The sequence below is a fragment of the Plectropomus leopardus genome, chromosome 13, assembly GCF_026936395.1.
Source record: "Plectropomus leopardus strain MGB_pleo_1.0 chromosome 13, ASM2693639v1, whole genome shotgun sequence".
Taxonomy (NCBI): Eukaryota; Metazoa; Chordata; class Actinopteri; order Perciformes; family Serranidae; genus Plectropomus; species Plectropomus leopardus.
This window is the reverse complement of record NC_142188.1, coordinates 16,624,696-16,651,000: the sequence shown is the minus strand read 5'-3', so window position 1 is coordinate 16,651,000 and position 26,305 is coordinate 16,624,696. Positions and strand designations below refer to the sequence as shown.

Sequence of the window (26,305 nt, the reverse complement as noted above, 5' to 3'; positions counted from 1 at the left end):
GACGAAAATCAAATGTCATCATGAAAATATAGCTGGAGTATTGGCTCAGGGTGCCCCACCATCCATGATATGTATTGTGTTATTATTGTCATTATAATCGTGTGTTTTTTTTCCAAATGTTCTCCTTTTTTTTGTTGCACATTTTGGGTTGATTTCCTGGTTTGCACGCGGTTTCCATGGCGACTGGTGGATGCAAAATGCGGCTGTGATGAAGGGGTGTGGGGAAGCCCTCCTGTCATCCTGACATCTGCTCGGTCAATTAAACCCCATCCCCCTCACACACAAAGGACAGGTCTTTGCTCACATCCTGTTTTTCTGCATGACATTCTCTTGATTTCATTTCACACATAAGTATTTTTAAAATTACATTATGAAATGATATTAAATATACTATATATTAACATATTGATTAAATATACAAGCTTGAAAAATACATAAAGTTGAAAACACAACACAAAACATCTATAAGAATATAACTAATAATAATCATCATCATTATCATCAGTTACTGGTGCATATATGCAAGTTCATTTGAAGAAATGTAACTAGGCCTACTTTGATATTTGATGTGACATATATTTGTGTAAAACACACAAAAAACACACAAAACAGAACAAGAGACAAGTAAACAAAATGTCAATGAAAGAAATGAATGATAGACTCAATGGATAGATTCTAATAAGCGACAAGAAATTAAACCTTATGTAATTGAAAAGGAGTAGGAGGAAGTATAAACTAAATTCATAACCCATAATTTACAAACAACTACTAAATTTCAGCCAGAGGATCCATTTGGCCAGCATAGGACATTGCAACGGGTACCATAAACACACGCACACACACTCATAAGCACACATCAACACGTGGTTGTGTATCCACATGTACATATACAAAGACATTGTTTTTCAGTTTTATTCCACTGCTCTCTGATGCTTTGTCAGACATGACATTGAAGCCCTGTAAGGTCTTCTTATTTGCCATTTAATTTTGTAGATCCCTCTAGAGTTGTAAGATTAATATGTTTACTCACTGTGCCTGGCAGGGCCGCATGCGTCAGAGCCTTCTGGGAAGAAACATGTGCAGGGAGTTTGAAAAGGTCTCTGAATAAATACATGGTGCTCTGGAGCTGATTTGATTACACCATTTGATATCCAGTGTCTGCTTAAACTGATAATACAATTTAGCTTGGAAAATGAAAGCAGGGGGGTAGGATTGTGCTCTGGGAGGCTTCCTGCTTTCCTCTTTTAGTGGGAAGAGTGGAAGAATAAAACTATTACTACCAGTGAGAAAGAGACTTGTTGAGAAAAGAGGGGAAATTTGTACATGGAGGAGCTGGAAGAGACGTCTTTTCTCATAAGCAGCTTTTGAACTAAGAGGAGAACAGAGGATATTATTGTTGTGCTGCAAGATGATGGGTAGTGTCTTTTCTTCATAAATGCCGTCATTCATGGCCAGAATAGAACACACACTGTCCAGCAACTATTTGAGTGCAGCGATGTCTGTAGCTATTGATACGCCTGAGCCTGGTGTTTCTGACTGATTATTGACTTTTGGGATCTATATTATAGGTTTTCTGCATAGCAGTTTACCTTTTTCTTGTTGCAGGTGTAAAAGCTGTTTTCCCTGATGGCCTTATCTCCCCACTAGAGGGAAATATAGAGCCTGTCAGAGCTGGATTGATATATAAGCCCTCAGCTCTTTAAAGGTATTCTGTTTGGATTTTCTAAATAAAAATTATCATGCATCCCCTATCTGTCTTTTTTTATTTTCTCTTTCTGATTTAGTTTTTCATTTAAAGCTATTTTAATCTTAAATTAGTTATTATCAATATCAGTGAGGTTTTAAATCACAGTACATTAGAAATAAATATTCATACTATTCATACATAACAATCATAATTTGACAGATTTATTCATGTCATGGTGCTGAATTGAAGAAGTGCCCCTCCAGCTCCAGTCTCACTTTTGCTTTGCTGTTTGACCTATGAACCAACATGATGTCTTAAGGTGTCTGCTCAGTCCACAAAGCTGGATTACCTCCCATGACGTGACTGACTGGCTTTTGTAACTGAGATACTCTGTGGTTCCTGTATGAACTATGAAGTTTGCACGCCACCTGTCAGTCTCACACCAAGGAGATGATTACCTCTGAGTATTATGGCAGACACACAAGACAATATGCACATCATGTGCATGGTTTTGTATTGTTTCTCCTTTTTGTATATATTTTCGTATTAAATCTATATCTAAGCTTCAGCCTACACCTTTTTTTATCTATTTTTCCTGTTTTCCTTTTTATTTTCCAGTAAATCAAATGGCTTGGCTCTATGTTATTTGTTCAATTGCTTTTGGGAAAGGACCAAAATAAAATACCTCTACCACTACATGATTAGATAATAATTATCTGACACACAGTAACTTACCATCACTGCTGAGAATATTCAAAATATTTTTTTCTTAATATCAAAAGAGTAGAAAAAAGTTAAAATGAAATCTACACTTTAAACCTTAATAACTAAAAAAGTGGACCTTAAGTTACAATAAAGGAAGGCTGTATAAGTTAAAGATTATACATTTTGTACTGTTGAATAGATTTTTACAGTTACAGTAGGAAGCTGCAGGGAGGCAGCGATATGTTTTCCTGCAAGGGATCTTCTAGGGATTTTCAACTATGACGCACCACATTATCTGCTAACCATCCCAAGTGAGGTCAAACATCATGTCAAACAGTCAGAGGTCAAACGTCACCATGCATGACTTTGTTTACATACTTTTAACATAGCAATAAAAAGAAGAGGAAAGGTCTGCACACTGTAGGTCCCTTACGTACACACATTTATTAGCACACATGTCACTTGTGGATGTGTTAATAAATTGCACTGAAGGGAGCAACAGTGTGCAGACTTTTCTGCATCTTTTATTGCTGTCTTTTATTGGTCCAACACCTGCCTTAAATTGGATTTTTGGATGTATGCGAGACTGATATGCTTCTTCGCATATTTTAAAGATCCATTAAATCACATGTACACCTTTGTTAACTGCAGCCAACAAAGGAGTTTATATATTTTCGTGTTCATGCACTCTTTGTAAAGTGTGATATTAAAGTTAGTGTAGAGATCTGGGGTAGTTACAACACATGCATATTCCATTGCCATTTATATCTGATGAATGAATGTCAGATGTCTGAATCTAGTTCCAAGTCAGTAAGTAATACACGTCTCGTGTAGGCACGTTTTCAGTTGATTTAATGGTGATGTTTGGTCAGTCCTGCACTCCTAAATCCCTCCTTAGCTCAGGAGTGGATAGTGCACAGACAGGCATGTTACTCATCTAGTCACTGAGGCAGTAAGTCACAAACAGGAAACTTTCTTTTCAGTAATCCATGTGCCTCAGCAAATATACTTTGATGTTATGGTGCAGCTCAAATTAAGCATAAAATGATTATTTTCCTTCCTGCTGAATTTCTTTAGTCTGAATGGAATATATTTCTTTTAACACACAGGGCATGCATGATTTGAAAATAAACTTTATTGAATTTAATGTCTCATACATGATGCTATTGCACATATAATAATGTATTTAATGCTATACATTCACAGTCAGATTTCTTAGCAAAAGCTGCATTTCTTGAGATTTGAAGTTATTGCATTAACAAACGTGCATCACAAAATACAATCTGACATTGTTCTGCTATATGCTACCCATGTCACAAGGTTTGCTTTGAGAAATCCTAACATCTCAATTTTAAGAAATCACACCAAATCATAATGGATGTGCTGTAACACATTCAGACAATGGTGTTTCTCCTACAAATAGTGACTTTATCTTTGTGTGCTGCACAGTGTCTCCACATGACACCCTCCTGTCCTGGAAATGCCACATGCACTCTGCACACACCGACTTATGAGCATGGCGGCAGTATTTTTACTTTATGTAAGCAGGGGTCTTAAAAAGGAAAGCCTCAGGGCTCGAGGTGGCTTATAACCAAATCCAATTCACTCAAATCTTCTTACATCTCTCACCCATTTGCCAGAGACATATGCTTGAAATTTTGAAAGCACTACTTGCAATTAAGAAATGCAACTAGTAGTTTTAGTTTAATAAGCTCTTTTCTACAAAATGAGAGCATTTTATTGTAGTTTAATTATTCCAAAAATATAACAGTTTAAACTGCAACATTTTTGCAGCCTAATGTTCCTATTCATATCATGTCCGAAGCAAGAAAAAAAGTGGTCTAAATATTCTTATAAATATTTATAATTCAAAGTTCAATTATTTGAATATATACAATAACAATAAATATTGTCATTATTACATACATACAGTATGGGCTCAAGACTGTGCCAATTAAAACAGCTTCCTGCATCACAGAATAAAAGCTCTAAACATTATATAATATAAAAATAATATTTCTTGCTCACATTAAAATTTCCTCATCTGTGAACACATGCGCATACACACACACTGTACAAATACACATCCAGACAAACATTCATAAACGCCCCAACGGTCCTGGAGGTCTAGCAGATCACGCATGTCTTTGACTTTGATGCTGGTTCTTGAAATGTAAAAGGAACAAAAGAAAAAGATGGTGAGAAGACAGCTAACAATGAAAACACAGAATTAAAAAAAACAAGAACGAGTCCTAAAACCAATAAATGAATTAACATTTCAGCACTCACGGTTCCCTCATCTCAAAGTCAGTGTTTTTTTTTTTTTGATTGAGTTTTGTGTCTTAAAAAAGGGGGTTGTGGCTAAAGGAGACTACAAAAAGTCACAACACCAAACTACGCCAAACATGGCTGTACAGCCTTGCTGTGGTGGTGACAACAGATCATGTGACCGTAGTGTTGTTGGTTTATAGCCTAATGTTAGTTTATTTACTCTGGGGATTGCATTTAGGCCTCAAAAATAACAAAAGTGGTGTTCCTTTTGTGAAAATAATCTTGCTTGATAAAACTTTAGTATCATACAGTGTTTGCCCCAGAGTTTATTTTCTGCCATAATCCAAAATAAAATGGCAAAATCCCACAGGATTTGATTTATTTATTTATTTATTTTAAATATTATTTTTTTGGCATTTTAGCCTTTATAAGATAGGACAGATTGATAGAATGAAAGGGGGATAGAGAGAGGGGGCGACATGCAGAATAAGGGCCTTGAACGGGGGTCGAACCCGAGGCCGCTGCGGCAAGGACACTGCTTTTATCCATGGGGCGCCTGTTTTAGCCATCCAGCCTCTGACACCCCATCCCACTGGATTTTTGATGAGGGAACCAGAGAAATGCTAACTTTCATGCCGCCCTACAAAAAAATGTAATTCCTGGGGCACTCTATGAACCGGAGGGATGTTGAAACAGTGGTATCACTACTAACCTGGTTCGTCTCCACCTTCCAGCTTTTTCTTCTCATCTTCAATGGCCTTCATTTTGGCCTCGTGCACGTCTGCGAGAGCTCTCCACTCACCTCTGTTGATAGTCATCCCATCAAACATGGGGGAGATCTCTGTGTGGAAGCGAGCAAACTCCTACAAACACGCAGAAAAGAGAGAGAGAAGAGGGCTGCATGAGAAAAATCATTGGAAAAGTATAAAGATCATGTTAGTACATATAATTAATGAATGATGTTTTTAGTTGTATCTGGGTACCTTGTACACAAAAGAGCAAACAAAGTCGATAAAACCACACTGCATCTTAGGCAGCTCATCAGCGTGATTTCTGTCCATCATTGGCTAAAGTAGAAGAAAGAGGAGAATATGATTATTGTTATGACTTTATAAGAACATACAACACAGACAACATACTAAAAAACATAGTTATTTAAAATCTCTTACAATAGGCTGCTGCTCAAGGACTGTCCTTTCCAGGTCTCCCTGCTCCCAAAATTCTGCTGCCACCATCAGAGCAACCTAGAACCACAAGAACCAGCAGAACAATGAGAACGATGATGTTTTGTCATCCTGTTACAAGTCTGAAGTAGGGAACACACCTTGCTCTGAACCTCCCATGGCTTTGTGATGGCTGACAGGTCACAGGCCGTCATCATCATTGCCCTGCAGGAAACACATCACCATCGATTTCAATGACAGCAGCACGGTCACATAACATCAGTGGCTAGTTCACCAAAAAAATTTGCATTTACATGATGATTTCCTTCCTGGTTGGATTGTTGGAGATGTAGTCGACCTTGGCTTTCTCCTCTGGTATCCCCTCCACAGCCTCCACAATCTTTTGGAACATTGTTCTCTTCCTGAAAGATGAGAAAGACGTCAGATATTTTCAAAAGTCCTTGAAAACCATTAATAGGCATTTAAAGTGTTACTTTATCAGGGTTTTACAAGTATCAGACATTTAATTTTAATGCTTTTTAATACTTGTTAAAGATAGGTTCAAATTTTCATAAATTTAAGACTGATGGACAAATTATCTAAAAAGTAAGTATAGTATAATGTGCAGGTATGTGGTTCTGTGCAAAGTCATTCCCATAAGACATTTTAAGGTGTTTTTTTAGAACCTTCAGACAACCTGTTAGATGGAGCAAAACCGACATTCCTTACTTGAAATAAAGTGCGAGATCTGTGGCAATTATGCAAACTTCAAACAGATGCTGCACAGTCTCAAACTGACGCTTCTGAAGGTTTTGGAAGATATTCAGGTTCTGTTAAATGAGAGCAGAAGAAAGTTAGATGGCAGCCAAGAGTCCCTCAATATACCTGATTACAGCATAGTATGAAAAACATTTGCAGACAGATATTTGTCTACTTCAAACCACAACTGCTGTTAAACACAGAAATAATAACATATATGGACCCACCTCATTCTCCATCAGCGTCTTACTGTACTCAAGATGGTGCCGCTCCATAACTGAGGAACTGTGCAGTTTCGCCAGCGGGGATAAACTCCTACGAGAGACCACCAAAACCAGCGTGAGTCCAATGCTGAAATAGTTCTAACATGTTTTTCACTCATGTCACCTGAAAATGACTGAAAAAAACTTACTTTGTCTGGTAGAGATTGTTGGTTCCTCTGTGGTCAATATCATGGCAGAATCCAGCAGCCACCATGGCAAAGGCCTCAAGATCAGAGTAATACTTCTTCAGTTTACCTGTCTGTTATGGAGCAAAGAGGACAACGCAGTGTTATAACATACAGTAGAGAATTCTTTAGATAAAACAGATATTATTAGTATAAAAAATCAGACTCACTAGCAGTAGAGTGAACATGGTCTGTCCAACGTTGAAGCCGTGCCTCCAGTTGTGGTAGGTGATGTCACGGTATCCCCTGCGAACTGTGTACATCCATCGTGTCAGGACCTGCAAAAACAAAACAGAGCTGCAGTGAATTCTACAAATGTCTCATCATTAAACCCCCAACACTCATCTTTGTACATGAAACATTTGTACTTTTAACATTAGAAACATAAGGATTTAACAGAATACTGTCTAGTGCCTGGAACATATTGCATGCTTGAGCAGCACTTGATGGCAACCTCTTGCAAGCTTGTGGTGTTCACACTGACAGCGTTGTTGCTGAGACACCTGTGTAGAGCTGAAGCCGTGCAAGCTTCTGCATTGCCAACAACATGGTCGTGCCAATATTTCACAATTAAATGCCTAGTGTTAACACCTGAAGGGATTCTGTCCACTCATAATAGTGGACAGTTCAATTAATTTAATTCATTTATATTTTAAATCATCTAGTATTTGATTTTACCTTTTATAGCTTATCTATTGTCTCTTTTACTATAAAATCTGTAACTTTAAAGATGTTTTTATGTTTTATTGCTCTATACAGCACTTTGAATTTCCCTGTTCTATGAAATGTGCTATACAAATAAGAAATGTTGTCAGAGGGCTTTTATTTTAAAATTGGAAAGATTGAGTAAAACAAATTAATTTGAATTTCCTCATGTCAGATAAAGACATTGATACTATAAATAAAGGTGATTTAGTGTCAATATAGTCACGTCACGCAGAAAAGTCGGCGATGGGCCACAGCTGACAAGCTCATGCAGGCAGTGTGGCTGCTCTAAATTGTTGAGATGGGTGCCAAAAAATCCCAAAACAATACCACAAAAGGCTCTGTGACGCTCATGCATGCAGTTTTTTCCAGGCGTAACATCTTTAAGATATCGAAAGGTACCAAACAGGAGGATCCGTTACCCCCACTAATGCAAAAAATACTAGGTTAGAGCAGAAGCTAAAAGGCATATATACAGTGGGGGGGTATTTCATTCTAGTCACTGCTGTGTGTTTGGTGCATGCCTGTTGTGTTTTGATTTTGTCTCTTCTTTGTTTCTCCCCCACCCCTCGTCTGCTCTCCCTCACCTCACACCTGATGACACTCATCATCATCACACCTGACTGCAATGAAGCCTGCCACTACATAACAGCCTGCTCTACAGCCATTCTCTGCCGGATTGATGCCCATCACAGTTTGTTACAAGCCAAATCCAGCTCAGTTACATGCCTCAACTTTTTTGCTTGCCTGCTGTTTTTGTTTTGCTAAATCCATTTTTGATCTCTGCCAGCCTGTCACTCAGTCCACTCCTCCAGCTGAAAACATCACAAGACTCAGATCACTTCTCAGCTTCAGCCAGCTGTCCATCCATTATTTTTCTGCACACTTTTCTAATAAAACTCTTTTTTCTGAAATCCGTTTTGTCCGTCTTTTGCTTTTTGCTTTTGCTTTTGGATCCTCAGTCTCAAGCGTGACAGATGTATTAATTTGTTTTTGTAAGAAAATTAGTGACCATGGCTACAGCTTCTTCAAGAATGTCTCTCATTTTGCCATAGCATTATGCTAATGTTATGGAAAGCCCCATGGCAAAAATTGAAGGGATTCATTCTGTAGGTTTGTGATGTATGAAACTCTTGCTGTCTGAATCCATGTTTTTGAGACTATCATTGGTGCACTGCATTGCTGAGGCAGAAATGCTCTGCCATGGTGCTGATTGCCTATTTTGATTATTATGTCTTCTGGCAGAGGAAACATCTTATGGAGATGTAAACATGGCTACAAACTTGAACTGGAGGGGGGCTTTAAGGTCATAGAGCAATTCAGATCAGAAATGTACAAACTAAAATAATGATTGAGACTAAAATCTTTCAGCACTCAAAAAGCACGACTGCTGGTGAGTGTTTCAGCTGTAGTGTGCTGCCCTGACAGGCAGGCAGAGGGGAGTGTGTAGTGGATACAGGCAGGTTTTTCTATATACTGTACCTCAGCTGGAACCTTGAACTTCTCTACCACCCCAAGTTCAAAGAAGCAGCGGATACCACACTGGATGAGTTCAAACTCTGAGAGGGGGAAGTCACTGAAGCGGAACTCAAGCAGCTCCACATTCTTGGCATCAGGGATCTTGGTTTTCTGCACATTGGAAACGGTGCATTTAGCATACCGAAAAAACAAATTGTTTATGAGGAGCATTGTACTCTGCAAAATCCCAGCTGCTTACCAAGAGTTTGTACATCTCCTTCTGGTCACAGTCCTCTGGTGCCGAGCCAAACTTTTCTTGAGTGTTCTGTGGGGAAATGTTAAAAGGGAGCTTGATAATCTGTTTTCAGTGTGTCTGGAGTAATATGAAGTGGGACAGCAGCTTACCAGAATGGTCTGTACATCACTTGGTGTGGCCATTGTCTGGTACATGAGCATTTCCTGAGCTATCTCTTTTCTCCACTCTGTCCTGTTCAGTTTGTCGTATGTGTCGCTGTTCAGAGTGGACCAGCCAAGGAACTGGGTCAGGGCCTTGAGACACGGACATATATGAAACTATTAGCAAATTCTTTCATACAAGCTTACAGTAAGTTAAATTGTTTAAAAAAAAAAAAAAAACAACAAAAAAAAACCCATATCAAAACATCAAAGTTTTGTGAGTTCAGTATGACAACATTAGAAAACTATAGTGTTGGTATGTTTAAACAGTAAAATACTATAAAAGAGACCCCTACTTCTGTAATTTGTTCATCATTCTCGTCAAATGGCTTTCCATCGAATCTGTTGAAGAAAGTGGCAACACCAACAATTTCTTCCTTTTTGTTGACGATGGGGAGGGAGAGGACGTTCTTAATCTTCCATCCAGTCTCATCCACTGCTTCTTTCTGTCAAATGAATGAAATAGAGTATGTAGATTATTTTAGCATATGTTGTAAAACAAAACAAAACAAACAAAAAAAAACCCAGAGCAAATTTAATTGATTGCTGTCAGTTGTCAGTGAAGGATGTCTCACCTGGAATTGAAAGTAGTCATCTCCTGGAGCATTCATCATGTTGCAGATCTGTAAGATTTAAAGAGAAGTCATCATATGTGTTTGGTTTATTTAAATCTTTTATGAGTTTAAAAAAAATGGAAAAAAGTTAAAAAGTTAAACTTACAAATCCATTTTCAGCCACATATGCTGGCAGTCCACTGACAAGAGCCCAGTGGTCAGCAGGAGGGCCGCTGTGAGTTCAAAGAAGATGAGTAACTGCATGTCTTATTAAACCACCAGTTAAAAATATGCAAATAGAGCTGTGACACGTTGTTGCCACAGTGAATCATGATGCTTACGGGATAACTTTAATCTCCTCTTTGCCTTCCAGCAAGTAGTCAATGATCTTGTAGAAGTTGATTTCCTGAGCGTTTGAAACATAAATGAGTGTTTTAAGATTTGTGTTTTTTTTTTTTTTGTTTTGTTTTTTAAATCTTCACAAATTGATGAATATATTGTTCTAATAACAAACATATTGCTGGACTTACTCTGCCATCAGGTGTCTTTGGGCCTTTGTATGGCTCCTGTTCTCCTAGTTTGATTGGCCACTCATCGAAGAATTCCTGGTTTGAAAAAGACCAAAATCAAGTTTTCATATACTGCATTAATTAAAGTTTAAGCTTATTTTTTAAGACTTTTTTTCTACACACCCTCTCTTTGGTCATGTCCAGGAGTCCCACAGAGTATCTCTCACACTTGATATATGTCCTCACTGTGTACAACGCTTTGTGAAACTGCCTCTCAATATCCGTCAACTCTTCAAAAACTTTGCTGGCTGACCAAAGCAGCACCTGTAGCAAAGAAAAGTATCACAGCTTATGATTTGCACGAGAACTTTTGATTGTTGTGTCATTTGTCATGTTTTTCATGGAAAAAAAAACAAAACAAAAAGGGGAAATTGGATTTATTCCTGTTTATTTTTACCTGGCTTCTCCTGGACTCTATGTCCCACATGCTAGAAGTATGGGCTTGAAGAGCAACCACCGCAGCAAAGTTCACATATTTAGTGAAGAGCTGAAATGAAAAAGCAACCGATTTGAATCACATTCACAACTTTCTTTTAAAATTTCTTCATTGACAGCAGATTACAGTCACTTTCTCCAACAGATCTCCACCTGGATGACCTCTAGAGTCACAAAGATGCCATGAAACAAGACAAGAAAAAGAAAAGTCTGAGCTTCCGCCTTCCTAAATGGATTATAAATTGAGCTGTCATAACAGTGACCCAGAGTACCTTTAAATATCCAGGTCAGACACAGGAAGCTAGTGGGCTAAATTTAAACAATCAATGATGGGAGCCTCTGACCTGATTTGTCTGCCCCCTAAAACCCTGTAGACTCAACAATTAACTTAACTCAATATCAATTCTTAAAAATTAAAAACAACCTGTAAACTCACCTCCTGGTCGCTTTTTGAAAATTCATCAGCGCCTTGTTTGTTCAGTGCCATGATGACACCGATGGGTTCCTTATCAGACATGAGGGGAGCAGTCATCATGTTTTTGGTGGTATATTTGGTCTGTTTATCCACAAAGTCGCTGAAATGAGAGTCCTGAAAAAAACAGAAGAAGAGTTAAAGGTTGTTTGCTCATACATTTAAAACAGGGTGATTCCCTGTTACAGATAAATTAATATGTGTATATATATAAACTGAACTCATGACTTGCCTATGCTTTACAGATTTTTTTTAAGTCTTTCTTACACACTCATATATCACAAGACCCTCTATGACTTTTATTTTCTGTATTCATAGATTTCCCTTATTTAATTTTCACTGACCTACAGAGGACCATCTCTTTGGAACCACCTACCTCCATCCATACAATCACCTTCTGCATTGTAGTTATCCAAAATATATCTAAAGGTCACTAATTTGCATAATACTTCATGGACTTCACTCCACACATCTCATTTTTTTACATATAAACTTAAAAAAAAGTTTCTATCAACTTTGCAATTCTGCTTAATCTTGAAACGTTAATGAATAATGCAATCATTGTTTTAATCTTTACTTCAGTATGATAATTGTTATCTAATAGGGGAGGTATCCTCATATGCCATTTTGGCTTCTAACCTCTCCTACACAATGTTAAAACTTTTCTAAATTAGTATTGTTCTATATACATGCATGCAGATAAACTAAACAAATAAACACTTTTCATGCACGCTATTAAACTGCCATTAAGTAATGAGACAAATTATCTAACAAATGAAAATTAAAACTGATTACTATTTGTCCTCCAGGGAGTTTAATAAATCATTTTAGTTTATAGCTCCAGAGCTGTTGAAAATGGTCTAATAATGTTTGCTAAAACCATACATAATCATATAATTATATATATATCATAATTCATACATATGGGCTGAACTGCATTATATATTTCCAGAGATAACATAGAGTCTCTAGAGTTTATAAGACAGAATGATAAGACAATCTGCTGTATATTTAGTAATATGTCTCAAGCATAATGCAGCCTGGTTTTGCCTAATTGTTCCTATAAGCACAACTGTTTTTTAACCTGATCTATTTCTGTTTTTTGGAGTTCAGTAATCCTCTTTGTCTTTAGCTCACCTTCTTCACATCAGGAATGTTGTGAGGTTTCTTGGAGCTTGCCGTCCAGCCAACAATCCCCATGTCAGTAGGAAAAACAATCTCTACATTGGGATTCACTAGATTTTTTTCAAATGGGGAATTGTGTGTCACATCGAAGAGGACTGTGGTCAGCTCAGGTGATCCATTACGCGCCCTGTGGCTAAAGTAGCTGCAGCGATCAGCCTGGACCAGCAGAGCAATCCTCTGGAGAACTTTATGCAAGGCTTTCTCCATCGGGTTGTTGCCCTGCATCTCCTTTACAAGCTCGAATATGAACTCAGCCTCCTGGATGGTAGTGACATCCTTGTAAGAGGCTGGGTCTTTGACCTGGACCTGGTTGTTGAAGGCAGCAGTGATCACATCTGCCTTGACTTTCTTTTCGTAGTACTCCTTAGCAAACTGTGGGTTGTTGTCCAGGAACTTTTCTACAGAGTCTTTGTCTGCCATGTTGTTCAAGTTTGGATGAACGATCCTTTCTGTAGCTGAACAAAGATACTCCTCTCAAATGGGTACAGCAGAGCAGTGAGGGTGGCCTCCAGAAGATGTGGCAGTGTGGATCCTACTGAGACATTTCCATAACTCCTCTGTGGACACGGGACCAAAGCTGCAGCTCCCTCCTTCTCCCAGGTAACAGAAGGTTGTGGCTTACTGGGTAAGGGGATCCTAGGGGCGCTAATAACTGTGACGCAAGAGTCATAAAGCCTCTGAGCTTTCTTAACCTGTAAATCCTGCCACCGGTCTTTTTAGTGGGACAAATCCCATCACAGGTTATGTTAGCTGCTATGTGGCACCTGCACTGTTGAAGAGGGCAAAAATCCAAGACTGCATTTATTACAGAGGGTTTCCTCAATCTGAGATCACTGGCTCATCTCTTGGCAAAATAACAGTTAAATATGTGGTTAATTCATTTTATAAAGTAGCAAATATTATGGTGGAAAGACATGCTGTATGATTTTAGGAGGATATGGGTGATACCATTACAATAACAACTGGCAAAGAGGACCAGAGGAGCAGCTAGTCACTTTATGAAAGCTGTTTTAGTGTCTCAGAAGCTTTCTATAAGAAAAACTGATTTGAGGACATTTCCTCAAGCACCTCAACTCAACTCAACACAAGCGCCTACAAGAGGAACACATGAAAATCTGTTGGCGTTTGCTTTTACACGATGCTACTGCAATAAGAAAATAGAGAGGCATTCCTGCAGAAAGAAATGCCTGTTATCTTTTTCCCAACCGACTTCTGGTTAACAGCAGCTACATTTAACCATTGACAGGATTAAGTGGGATTGTAAACGGCTGCTTTGCACTTAATTACTCTTTGGCAGGCAATGTGCTGTTCTTTGGTATGATCTGTTTCCAAGAACATGCTTCCACACTAGATGACAAAAAGGTAATGACAGGACTAAAAAAAAAAAATAATAATAAGGTGTTCTACGTTTTTGTTTTTACAATAATACTTAAATGAAGTAAGATGAGTCAATTTATTGGTTTATTTACTGTCAGCTTTTGAAAACCTGATTTGCTCATTTTTAGAGGTATAATATGCACGAATTATGGGTAACTGTTTGTAAACAGTATCGTTGGCAAAAGATGTTCCCTATTATTTCATTTTTTGTCGCTATGTCTGTGAGTTCAATAGCTTCCTGTTGGATGCGTGCTGCTTACAGTGTGCCACTTGGTTGCTTTTCTTTTTTTTAATAAAATCCCAATCTCATCTGCATGCTGTGCCCAGGAACATCCCAACCACAGCAAAATAAGAAGAAATTAAGAAAATACAGACAAAGGGCAGGGTTTTAAGCAGATAAAAACAATGTTACATACTTCTGAATGAGTGGGATTACTTCTGTATGAATCTATATTTATATTTTTAGTTATTTTCATATTTTTAACACCTTTCATACTCAATTATTTTATTTTAGCTTATTTTTAACAATTAAAATTCAACACTGCAAATTTTATGGAACAGGTTATAACCAAATATTTATTATTAATAAATTAATTAATTATTTAATTAATAAACTCTTTTTACAATAATTGCTTTTCAAAGGTGTTTCAGTATTAAAATTAGCATTAAAGAATATCTGAGTTATTGCTTTTCAGACTAAAGCACCAGCTCAGAAGTGCAGTGAGCAAGCGACGATTGTGCCTTATGAGAGGTGTACACTATATTGTCGACCAGAGGTGTGGACAACGTGCTGTATGCTTTGTGTAACCTTAAATCCTCTATTTGACAAAACAACAATCATAATCATGGGTGCCCCCTTTGAGTCTGACGACTGCCACAACGTCTTTTCCTCAGTGGTGCTACAACAGAGCCACAGCAGAACCTGCGCCACACACTCTTGAACTGGCAGACTGAGTAGAGGATGGGATTGAGGGCAGAGTTGGCCAGTGTGAACGTTACCACCCAGAAGAACATAGTAGAGGAGACATCTAAGTGAACCAGGAAGTTCCTGGCCAGGATGAGGAAGGTGATGATGAAAATGGGGCTCCACATGATTAAGAAAGAGAGCACAAGGACCAGAAGGGTACGGAAGAGCTTCATATCCTGGCGCGAGACATGGTATTCAGGAGAGTCTCTGACTGCGCACTGGCTGTCTCTGGGTCGCAGCCTCACCCTACATCTTTTAGCAATCTGTAAAACAGATAAAATAATATACACAATATTCTTGCATTCTTGTGACATTATATAATGTAGACATCCATGAAGAGCCTCCCCACAGCTAAAACCGTTTGTGGCTTCAATTTCTATTGTCTGTATCACTTCAATGTCCGCATTGGTGGAACTGGTTGTCCAATTCAATATTGACAGATGATAGTGCAACACTCTGAACCCACACACACACAAAGGCACCATTTTCAGCCTCAGTAATTAATAAAGCACACGCATCACTGTTATCACAGTGACAGAGAAATGACTAATATTCACAGATGGCACAGAGTCAATATATCTGCAAATGAATGGGCATGAGTTAGCATTAGTTGTTGAATGAATAATACAGGTTTCTCCACACAATATTACAACTCAAAGAACATGCGTATAAAAGGAACAGTCATTATCAAAAAGGTTGAGCAAAAGTACAACGTGTATGAAATCAAAGTGTGGCTGTTTCTGGTTAAACAAAAGGGATCTTACTCTTTATCAAAAGGTCTATCTCTATAGAGATCCTTTTCACTATGCTGTCAGACATTCAAAATAACCATCTGAGCCTATCACTGGAAAAAAAAGCACTTTTAGTGGTAGTAATTTGACAGAGCACAAATGTCCATAAATGTTACCTTGCAGTCAGTTTTGCCATCTGCAGCACTCTCTCTCAATACTGGACAGACTTCAAAAAGTGTGGCTACCATTAGTCACTTAGACACAAAAAACATGGAAAAATGTCCAAAGTTATCCTTTGACAATAAGAAAAATACAGACAAACTCCAGCATTATCTTAAAAATGGTGGCTGGGGCCCTCTAATCCTTAAAAACTTGACCTCCTGACATCTTTGACAGTCAAACAATACAATACAATAAACCCACCTGTAATATTTTGCCATAACTGACCACAATTATTAATCCTGGGAGAAGGAAGCACAGGGCAGCGAAGGCGACGTTCCACACGATCTCTCCAGTTCTGTCAGGCCACTTGAGTGTGCAAATGTGTAAACGCTCCTGTGGGAAAGACATAAAAAATTAAAACAAAACAAAAAGCAAAAACACATTAATAGCGGTTTCACTGGGCATTCCTTTCATCGATCAGTTCATCCATACCTGCTCAGGGAAATCCACTTCCATCACAGTGAAGAACAGACTGAGGGGGATGGAGGTGAGTGCAGAAAAGGCCCAGATGAACAAGAGGGTGGCAGTCACCATCCTGCTGTTCAAAGTGGGCACAGCCTGCAGCCGAAGGATGGCCTGGACCCTCTCCACACTGATGGAGGCTAGGGTGGTGATGGTGACACAGCCGCTCACACAGATGACATAGAGCAAGGTGTGACAGGCCGTATACCCCAGCTGCCAGGACACGGTCCACCGCACTGCCACGATCAGTGGGATCATGCTGACAAACAGCAGGTCGGCCACAAACAAGTTGAGGGTCAGGACTATCTTGTTGACCAGCAGTCTGCGTTCCCAGGTTACCAGGGCTGCAGCTGCCACATTTGCTACCACGGAGACCAGGAAGACGGCGGTGATAGCCAAGGTCTCGACAACAGTGGTGGCAACATGATCTGAGTGTTGTGCCTCAGAGAAGAAGGAGAAATAGGTGAAGTTTTGTAAGTGAGAGTTATTATCCATATAAGCTGAAAAAGGATCCGAGACGCTTACTGATTTCACTCCTGGAGACTGTCAGAGGAGTGAATGTGGAAGAGACCAGGCATGAGGTGATGCCAGAGAAGGGGAGGAGGAGGTGCAGAGGGTGGCAACTAGCCCCTACACTGTTTGCTGTACCTGCTATCTGACAGGGAGTCAAACATGACAAGATGCTCTTTGTGCTTTAGTCTTCCACTATGTAGTTAACCCTTTGAAACCTGAGCAAATCTGCTAAAATGACCTAAAGTGCTAAAGATAAATAAGTAGTAATAAATACATTTTCTAATATTTATCTTTCACATTTTTTTGAAAAGCATTAATTTTCACATTGTTTTTTTGTCACCTTTTAACGTTTTTTGTGTGTTTTTTTTTCAATTTGCTCATTGCCTTTGCCTTGTTTTTAAAGAGAATTAACCTTTTTTGCTCAGATTTCTTGCGAAAGGCATCTGAATGAAGCACAGGAAAAACTCAAGTCCATTCACTATTTTATTCCGTGCTGCTTCAATTTTCCCTTTGTCATTGCCATTATTTTCATGTTTCCAAACACAGCTAGACTTAGACACTGTGGATCAGCTCTTTAGGAGTAGCTCAACACTGAAAGACACTGTTTGTTGTTAGATTAACACTTTTCTGTGTGTTAATCCAATTTATTATCGTTAATCAACGGAGCAGTTGCACGGATGTACTGCTTAAAGTGCAAATTGGCCTTATACATCTACTTAGTTAAACACTACTTTTATTTACACTGTGAGATTAGATTACCAGGTTTACTCACTCTGTTGTGATACACTACCTGATCAGATCGTGCAAACCCTTCGGTGATAGGTTTGAAAAATCTTAAGCAAGAGATTTACCAAGAAATATTTGTTAAACAATCTATCTGACACACACCCTTCTTCCTGTGAGAGTATTTTTGTCATGCCTGGTGTTGATCATCTTCAAGGCCGAAAGGGAAACACCCTCTTGGCTGTTACGTCGGCCTCACAGACCGCCTAAGCTCATATTCTAGCTTTCCATGAAGACATTTTATATGAAAAGTTCCTGGGAGTCAAAGCAAGTTGACTAAACCATATTAGCATCTTTTTCTTAAGCTGTTAGTCTGCAGTAGGTTAACCTTTGGCGTCACGTTCCCTTTCAAAGCCTACAGCCACTGTACAGACCGCTGACTCCCCATATTGTTGGCTAGCAATACTAATCCACATCCTTAAATAGCTCAGGAAAAGGATTATCTAACACAAGCTGTTTTGAGCTATTCATCTGGTTCACACAGTGAGAGACGAGAGAAAGGTCAAAGACCTACAACAGCAATATATCACAAAGTACCTCAATTAATAATAACAACAATTTTTTAAATATTAAAACGCAAGACTAGGATTATAAAGCCATGCTTGTAGTTTTAGGAGACACAGCACTGCCAGAAGCTAAATGCTTACATCAGTATGCTCACATGCAGACAGATTCTGCAACACTAACATGCTGATGTTTTAGCAGAAAATATTTACCACCATCTCAGATTAGCCTGTTAACATGCTATCGTTTGCTAATCAGGACTAAGAACTAAGTATAGCTGAGGCCGATGGTATTGTTATAAGTTTGGCAGGTATTTGCTCTCAAGCCAAAGTATTGGGCACAATGAAATTTTGACCTGGTGGAGGGGCAAGATAGAAAGTCAGGGAACCACCAAAGTCCGTAGATTTTTAATCTTGAATATATGTAAAACACTACAAGGCAATCCATTCAATAGTTCTCAAAATATCCATCCATTTTCATCCACTTATCAGAGGCCGCGTCGTGGGAGCAGCAGGCCAAGTAAAGACGTCCCTCTACCCTGCAACACTTTCCAGTCCCTCTGAGGGGAACCTGAGGCTTTCCAAGATCAGAGGAGCTGTATAATCCCTACAGCATGTCCCTGGGACCTCTTTACCAGCTAAATGTGCCCTGGACACCACTAACACAAACGCCCAGGAGGCATCCTGACCAGATAGCCAAACCACCTCAACTGGCCCCTTTCAACGCAAAGGAGCAGCGACTCTTCAAAGCTTCTCCGAAAGTCTGAGCTCCTGACCCCATCTCTAAGGCTGAGCCCAGCCACCCTACAGAGGAAACTCCATCGTGATCAGAACGCAATCTCATTCTTTCGGTCACTACCCAAAGCTCGTGACCATAGCTGAGGGTTGGGAAGTTCTCAAAATATTTCACTCAACATGAAAAATGTGAACTGTATGGTGGCGCTAGAGGAAAAGTCAGGAAATCACTAGTGTGTACCCTCTAGGGACCTTATCTCCAGAGCCTCTAGCATAGCTAAAAAACCTACTAAAATGGACTAAAAAATAATTTTAAATCGAAGCAAAGTTTTGTGGGTTAATTTAAAATAATCAGAAACAAAACCTCTACAACTCAAAACAGCGGGTTTATTAAGAGAACGTGGAGCTCTGGTGACACATTGTAGGTAAAAAACAATCCATACTACACAAGATACAGAGCTTGATGTTCTTCTTTTACTCGGCTCAGTTTAGACAGATTTCTAGGTGGATCATCAGATCTCTGTAGTTACTGGCAGGAAACTGGGCCTGGCAACTGGGACACTCCAGGAAGCTTTCATTCAGCAAGCTGCTGTGAGTGGAAGACATGAGGCTACCTCTGGAGCACAGAGAGGGTGGGTGTGCCTCTTCTTCTGAGGATTGATCCTGCTGCTCACGCTAATAAGAAGAGTCATCGATAAGTTATAATATACTGGACTGGATGATTAAATCAGTGTTTTAAGTGGTTCCATTATTTAGAACCCACAAAACTTAAAGCTGGACTCATCAAAATTTTACTATAAACAATGAATCAGAGGAGACATTAGTGGCACAACCACAGAATATTATCACCTGAGTGCAATGCAAGCTCTATGCATTTGTATTTGTTTTAGATTATTGTTTTGGGTTCCCATCTCCCCCTAAACTCAATAAATGCTTTAAGGTTCATCACTGATCCAGTTGGGATATAGCAATTAAAAATCAAGTCGCCACCAACCTTTGGCTGTTTGGTCACAGGGTCTTTAGGTTTTTGTGTCTTCAGAAGTCTGAGCATTTGCTTCTTTAAATACAAACAATTCTGCTTTTCGTCCTCAAGGTCTTGTGAAGAAATCTTGATCTAAAATGTAAAGTGAAAAATGTAAGTGTGCATTACAATGGAGACAATGATACAGTGTAGCTGTGGGAATATTATTTTTCAAAACAAGGAATTATGCTGTTTGCTTATGTGAGGACAAAAAGTTTCCCTCACAAGGAAAGCATAAGAAGTAAGAAAGTATGACAAAATCACAAAGGACAGTTTGATGGACGAGAGCCGACGATTCTCAAAGTGTAAATAGTCTGTGTCAATATTTAGAGTGAATGGATGAAGAACGTCTTTCAATTTCTAGTAAATACTTATTATTTATTCAAGGAGATGACTAATACATTTATACCTGTCGCTCCAAGTCTGCAATCTTCTCCTGGTCTGCACGGTGACGATTTAACAGAAACTTCTGAAAGAGATTCGACTGAGGAAAGATTAAAAAAAAAATATTGCTTTCTATCATTTCATGATGAAGGATCATCTTTTATTTTTTTCCACAGTATTTATTGAATGAATAGCTCAATTTAGACATACCTGCAGCTCAAAGTTAGCAGACTTGCGCTTTTCCTCATCCAGTTTGCACTGGAGGTCTTCGCTCTGAGCAGTCAGCCAGGGGTCTTCATCGTCAGAGCAATGATGACCTGTCGGTGTGCATTTGCTGTTCGTAATTACAGTCTGCAGCCGTTGCCTGAGCTCTTTCACCTCACTCTCCCTCTCCTTGCACCTGCACATCAAACAGGCTGTCATGTTGACTATCATTTCTCACCTTCTCTAACTTCAACCAAGACCATAATATTTATGCACCAATCAGGAGTGGTACTCCTAATTTCATTGTATCCTGCACAATACAATGACAATAAAGGATTTCTATTAGGGATGTCTCGATTGGAAGCATCGGTTTTGGGCCCGATCATCAGATTTTTTAGTTGATCTGTATCAGTTATTCTGCACACGTGCTCGGCCCACCCTTTGTTTACGTCTGCTGTCACACAGGTGTTCGGGTTTAATTGTGATGCTTCACCACTTTAAGTGGAATTGAAATTTTTGTGGTTCATTTTCAGTGAACAAGTTTTCCTACAATGTAATATTAAGAGGAATTATGACTGATGTTTATTTGATGCGACTGGTAATGTTAAAGTTAGGCTGTAAGACTACTTTGAAGTGGATTTGTGATTATATTACTCATTTATAGTGTTCTGTACATGTAGTACAATGGCACACTAAGTGGATTTGAGAGTAATATCTGAAGACATATTTTACATGGTTCACTTCTATATTTTGTTGAAAAAAAAGCTGCACGAAGTAGAATTGTGATGAGAGCCATATAAAAATAGTTTAGTTTATTTTGATAAAATAAAATACAACTCTTGGTAACTGTTTGGATGCACGTTGTTTCTTATATAGCATTGCAGAGCTATTAAACTGTCAAGCATATACACTGGATTGATTTTAATAACTTAAAAGAACTTAAAGTGTGCATTGTGCAGCTGTATTATCCAGATAAATGCAAGTCCTGAATAAGGACTCATTATTGACAGATACTCAATATCAAATGACTCGGATTGGGATTAGGGCAAGGAAACTTGATCGGGACATCCCTACTTTCTATTCTATTCTATTTATTTTTAGCAGCATTAATACCAGTTTTGGTTTATTATTAGGTTCTGGTGGGACATATCGAGCTCCTCTCTGAGCACGTCTAGCTGCTCTTTGGCTTTCTGTAAGAGTCTTTCATAGTGCTCCTGCATCTGCCTTATCCGCTCCTTCTCTGTAATGAGGGAAGCAAAAGATGGAGATAAAAAGTTAAAAAAAGAAGAGATAACTCAAGGACACAATCAAAGATGTCAGATGCAACCTCACACATGCACCATATAGAAAGAAAAATACACGATTGTGATGCAGTTCAAGCTGCAGTTTTTGTAACAGCAGGCCACTCCAGGGCAATCTTGATATCTTAGAAACCTTGTTGTGACAGTCTGTTGCCCCTTGCTGCCCCAGTGGTGAGTGCCCACTGCCCACTGTCCCTCTGGCTCACCATCTGAATGGTCCTCATTGTGCTTCTGTGAGAGGGCCTGATTGGCTTCGTTCAGCTGCGTCTCCAGCCATAACATTCTGGCCAGAGTTGCCCTCACATAGGCCTCTCTCTGCTGGTCATATTCCAGCCACTGCTTGTTCTTCTCCAAGGCCTCAGGGGGGGGATTGAATACAAGAATGAGAAGCACATAACAGAGGAAGACAGAAAAAGAGTTGTGCCAGGGGGATGGCTTCAAATCAAAAAAACTCAGTAAGACATCTATACTGTCAACAGGCACAAATCTTCTCTTAGAAACAAATGCAAACACAGAGCAGAAAGTTCAAGTAACCAGCGATATAGAAAGGTGGATCAACTATAACTGGAAAATACAAACAGAGGAGACTTTTTCCAGATGTGTGGCCACAAGATAGCACTTACATCACTGAGGCGATTTTGGAGCTCTATCGCAGTGCTGGCTGAGGCCCATTCATCTGATGCAGAGTCCTATTTGACAACAGTATATAGAGTACAGCCTTACACGTATGTGAATGAAATTACCCAACTCTCCCAACTGCTTTAATAAGACACAGCATTGCGCCATAACAAGGCCCAAAACACAGGTAATGTGGGATTTAGAGCATTGAATCCTCAAGTGTGATGAATTGCACATATCCAGAAGGTAACTGTGATGGTATGCTCTGTATGAGGAAGCGTGTTTTATGAAGAAAAGTAGTCCTCCTTTAAATCGAAGACTAACAATTTGAAACAATTGCTGCCATCTAGTGGTGTACCACTGGCAGCAACACAACCATAAGCTATTTTCACAGAACTTATTTTTACATGACACAGCAAGAAAAGGGCGTGTAAGTTATCAAATAATCTGCAACTACCATGCATTTGAATTAGTTTCAGGGTCCTGGTATTGTGCATGTTGGCTCACAGTCCCACTGTCAGGACTTAGTAGGGCAGTTGAGTAGAGCAAGGTCATTGTTAATGTTACTAGTAACATCTGTACTTTCTGCTGTGTAGTAAAGATCCCTTTTGTCTTTTATTTTGACATCTCTTTTCCTTACTAATCTCACTTCCTTTGCCTCCTATTTTCTCAGCACTAATTGATTCCTTTCGCTCTTTGTTCACTGATGAACCTGATTGAGTTCACCTGTTCGCTCCCTATTTAAACCCTACACAACCTTTCATCAACTCGTTTGTGATCATCAGATGGAGTGGCAGTGCTGCTGGTGGAGTTGCTTACTCTTTTCTCTTTAGTTTAGCATGTGTTATTTAACTGAGAATGTTACCAATCGTTATTAAGACAGAAATTGTTTAATTTGACTCAAGTTCTAATTTTTGTATTTGTTTCTTTCAGAGTTACAACCTATGTGTGTTTGCTCTCCCTGTATGTTTCATAGCAATTCTTGAGAAAATATGCCTCTTCTGTGAGAGGTAACCTTGGCTGATGCATTCTGAATGATGCCCATGATAGTAAACCTCTCTTTCTGAAGCACCTCGTCCTTAACAATATGACACTTAAGTCAAAAGTGTACGTTATGAAAATGGTCCATGTGCTACGCTTCTGCACCTAGGGCTGTGCAAAACATCAGTAATTACTGCTAAGCATATAACAATGATTTCATTGGAAGTGCCAAATATCATGGAATGTAAGGAGCAATTTTATTACAAAAAATTGCACTTGTAATCTTCATTACTAAAAAATGCACTTCAGGAATACATCACTATTTTTTTTCTTGTGTAGCATATAGGGAATAAAACTGCATTTCATTGTGCAGCCCTGCGTTGAATAATCACAATAACTTAATCTTGAGACTTGAGCACATATTGCATTAATATCAGTATCGAGAGGAGAGTGCTTATAAAGGCATAGTTTGTTTTTATTTCCCTAAGCACTACATTACATCCGCTTATATTAAAATCAAGCCATGCTATACATGCCTCCATGTAGCTTTGCTCATGAGATTTTTACACCTAGTTGAGATGCTTTCTTAAATCTCTCTGGAGTTACTGGACATACTTCTCTTTCTCCTCATACTCACTGCATCCATCTGATTCTCGTCTTTCTTACTCAGCAAAGCAATCTTCTCGTCTTTGGGCAGGAGCTTCTCACAACTGTCCATCCTTACAGTTTTAAGAGAGAGGACTCTCTGGAAAAAGACATAAAAAAGGATATTGTTTTATGAATGCACAGCTACTGTGAATCAATACTCAGCATTAAATAACCCCACACAGCTCTCATTGACAACATCTTTAAACAGTACAGTGTGTGTCTTCTGAATAGTTGATTAATATTGGGTAAATACCACAGAAACAGTACCAATGATGTGACTGAGTAGTTTAAAGTTTACCTCTAGCAGCTTATTGTGTTGTGAATGTTGACCAGACGGCTCAACCAGGGTTTTCTTCAGATCGTCATTCTCGTTTCCCAAAGTGCTGAAGACCACATGAGGTTCTGAAATGGACTTTTTCTTGGCAAAACCCTTGTATTTGGGGGACGCCATCTCAACCACCTGAAGAGAAACAGATATTACACAAATACTACAAGGTCTGCAAATTTTGTCATTTCAAAAATAAACACTCTAAATGGATCAAAGTTCACTTCCTTCCGTATTGTTGTTGACTTTAGCAAACGCATCAACTAGTAAAATGAACTTAGATCTACAGTCTACTGCAGTCCAAAGTCAATAACGTTGTAATAAATCTTACCTTTATAGTATTGAGTCGCTGTTGACTGTTGACTTAGTTTTACTAAGCTAATACGTAAAGTTGGCTAGCTTAGCGAACAACAACTTATCCAACAGCTATTTTCACAATGGGAAGCTGGTTTTATTTGCCAATAACATCGACAATGGAGAGATGGCCGCGCATAACGTTGACGTTTGGCCCACAATGTAACTGGGTAAATACCACTTAAGACAGCTAATGCTAAGATCGTGTAGAAATGGTACCGGTTAGTGTTTGCTAGCAAAAAGTGCTCGTTAATTATTAGCGTGTAGTTACTCAGTTAACCTCACACTGCTACTGTAGTGAAATATCCGCGTCACAACATCCACAAAGAAGATAAAACCACATAACGTTGTAATTTGGCTAGTTGGGTGAGTAGTTAACTAGCTAACCAGTTAACGCTAAGAGCGTACAATGGTAACTAGTGTTGGCTAGCATGACGTGCCGATAAGGTAACGTTAACTTGCTAGCGTTAAATGACTAAGATAACCACACTCAGCCAACGTTACTGCGGTGAAATATGATTTCAAAAACTTTTATGTTAATCCTGATTTTCTTGTTTGAAACGGTCCACTGTAATGACACTAAGTCATATTTAGTTAGCATCAAAGTTAACGTTACCTTTGAAGGGAGGGAAAACAGCAAGGAAGAGACGACGCTGAAGTTAGCTTCAGATTCAGAAGTTAAGGGGAGAGTTTAGTTGAGGTTGAGGTGAAAGTTTTAAGTAAAGCTTTAGCGTTGTGTGAAACTCACTTTTAAATTATTATTTAAACACACTTTCAAAATTATTTTTTTTTTACTTATTAATATACTTATACTTATTAATTTTACAAATAGAATATAGATTTCACAAATCTGAAACTTATCTTTAGGCCTGTATGGGATAATCTAGTCCAGATAAGAGCGGTCTAAGCACAGTGGATTTCAAGAAAGACCTGGTTCAGTGTCACATCTAGAATTAAGGTTTCACAAATCTGAAATTGTGTTTTACATAATCTTTAGACCAACTGGGGCCTGTCTAAGTAGAGTGGTTTTTGAGAGACACCCAGTTGAATGTGGTCTAGATGTAAAAAATGCAGTAAAATCTTCATATTCCTTTTGTTGCATTTTCACGAATGGAAAAGAAAAGTTCCACAAATTTGAAAGTGGGTTTTTAGACATACAGTACTTTATATACAGCCTTTGCTTTAAGCGTTGCAAATTAAATTCCCCTTAACTGCTAAATCAGAGGCTACGAGTCTGAGACTAACTTTAACGCTAGCGGAAAACACATTTGCAGTCAGCTCTGTGCTAAAACTTGGAAAGAAAATTGCT

At 38.8% G+C, this 26,305-nt stretch overlaps 3 protein-coding genes across 4 annotated transcripts; all 3 read right to left on the bottom strand.

Annotated features, from left to right (window-relative positions):
- Nucleotides 1-3,547: 3,547 nt before the first annotated feature.
- LOC121954716 (cone cGMP-specific 3',5'-cyclic phosphodiesterase subunit alpha'-like) lies at nt 3,548-14,766 on the bottom strand. Its single transcript, XM_042502397.2, has 22 exons — nt 12,820-14,766; nt 11,647-11,799; nt 11,173-11,262; nt 10,899-11,039; nt 10,737-10,811; nt 10,548-10,612; nt 10,373-10,439; nt 10,228-10,275; nt 9,949-10,098; nt 9,602-9,745; nt 9,456-9,521; nt 9,221-9,367; nt 7,204-7,311; nt 6,998-7,107; nt 6,813-6,900; nt 6,556-6,656; nt 6,141-6,248; nt 5,988-6,051; nt 5,833-5,907; nt 5,647-5,730; nt 5,376-5,526; nt 3,548-4,557 (listed from the first exon to the last, which is right to left on the bottom strand). Exons 1-22 carry the CDS (start codon nt 13,285-13,287, stop codon nt 4,520-4,522), a joined length of 2,541 nt encoding a protein of 846 aa, XP_042358331.2. The 5' UTR covers nt 13,288-14,766; the 3' UTR covers nt 3,548-4,519.
- A 123-nt stretch (nt 14,767-14,889) lies between these two features.
- Nucleotides 14,890-17,232, bottom strand: LOC121954860 (free fatty acid receptor 4-like). The gene is made up of 3 exons (XM_042502594.2): nt 16,597-17,232; nt 16,366-16,497; nt 14,890-15,474 (listed from the first exon to the last, which is right to left on the bottom strand). The coding sequence occupies exons 1-3, from the start codon at nt 17,119-17,121 to the stop codon at nt 15,088-15,090; spliced, it is 1,044 nt and encodes a 347-aa protein (XP_042358528.2). The 5' UTR covers nt 17,122-17,232; the 3' UTR covers nt 14,890-15,087.
- Nucleotides 17,233-19,533: 2,301 nt separating this feature from the next.
- LOC121954859 (centrosomal protein of 55 kDa-like) lies at nt 19,534-25,702 on the bottom strand. 2 transcript variants are annotated; one of them, XM_088086481.1, is made up of 10 exons: nt 25,613-25,702; nt 24,616-24,777; nt 24,307-24,414; nt 22,694-22,759; nt 22,277-22,427; nt 21,883-22,009; nt 20,776-20,965; nt 20,591-20,665; nt 20,155-20,274; nt 19,534-19,835 (listed from the first exon to the last, which is right to left on the bottom strand). In XM_088086481.1, the coding sequence occupies exons 2-10, from the start codon at nt 24,766-24,768 to the stop codon at nt 19,644-19,646; spliced, it is 1,182 nt and encodes a 393-aa protein (XP_087942607.1). In that variant the 5' UTR covers nt 24,769-24,777; nt 25,613-25,702; the 3' UTR covers nt 19,534-19,643. The 2 variants fall into 2 exon arrangements, with proteins under 2 accessions (XP_087942607.1, XP_087942608.1); XM_088086482.1 differs by lacking the exon at nt 25,613-25,702 and adding an exon at nt 24,974-25,596.
- Nucleotides 25,703-26,305: the final 603 nt, after the last annotated feature.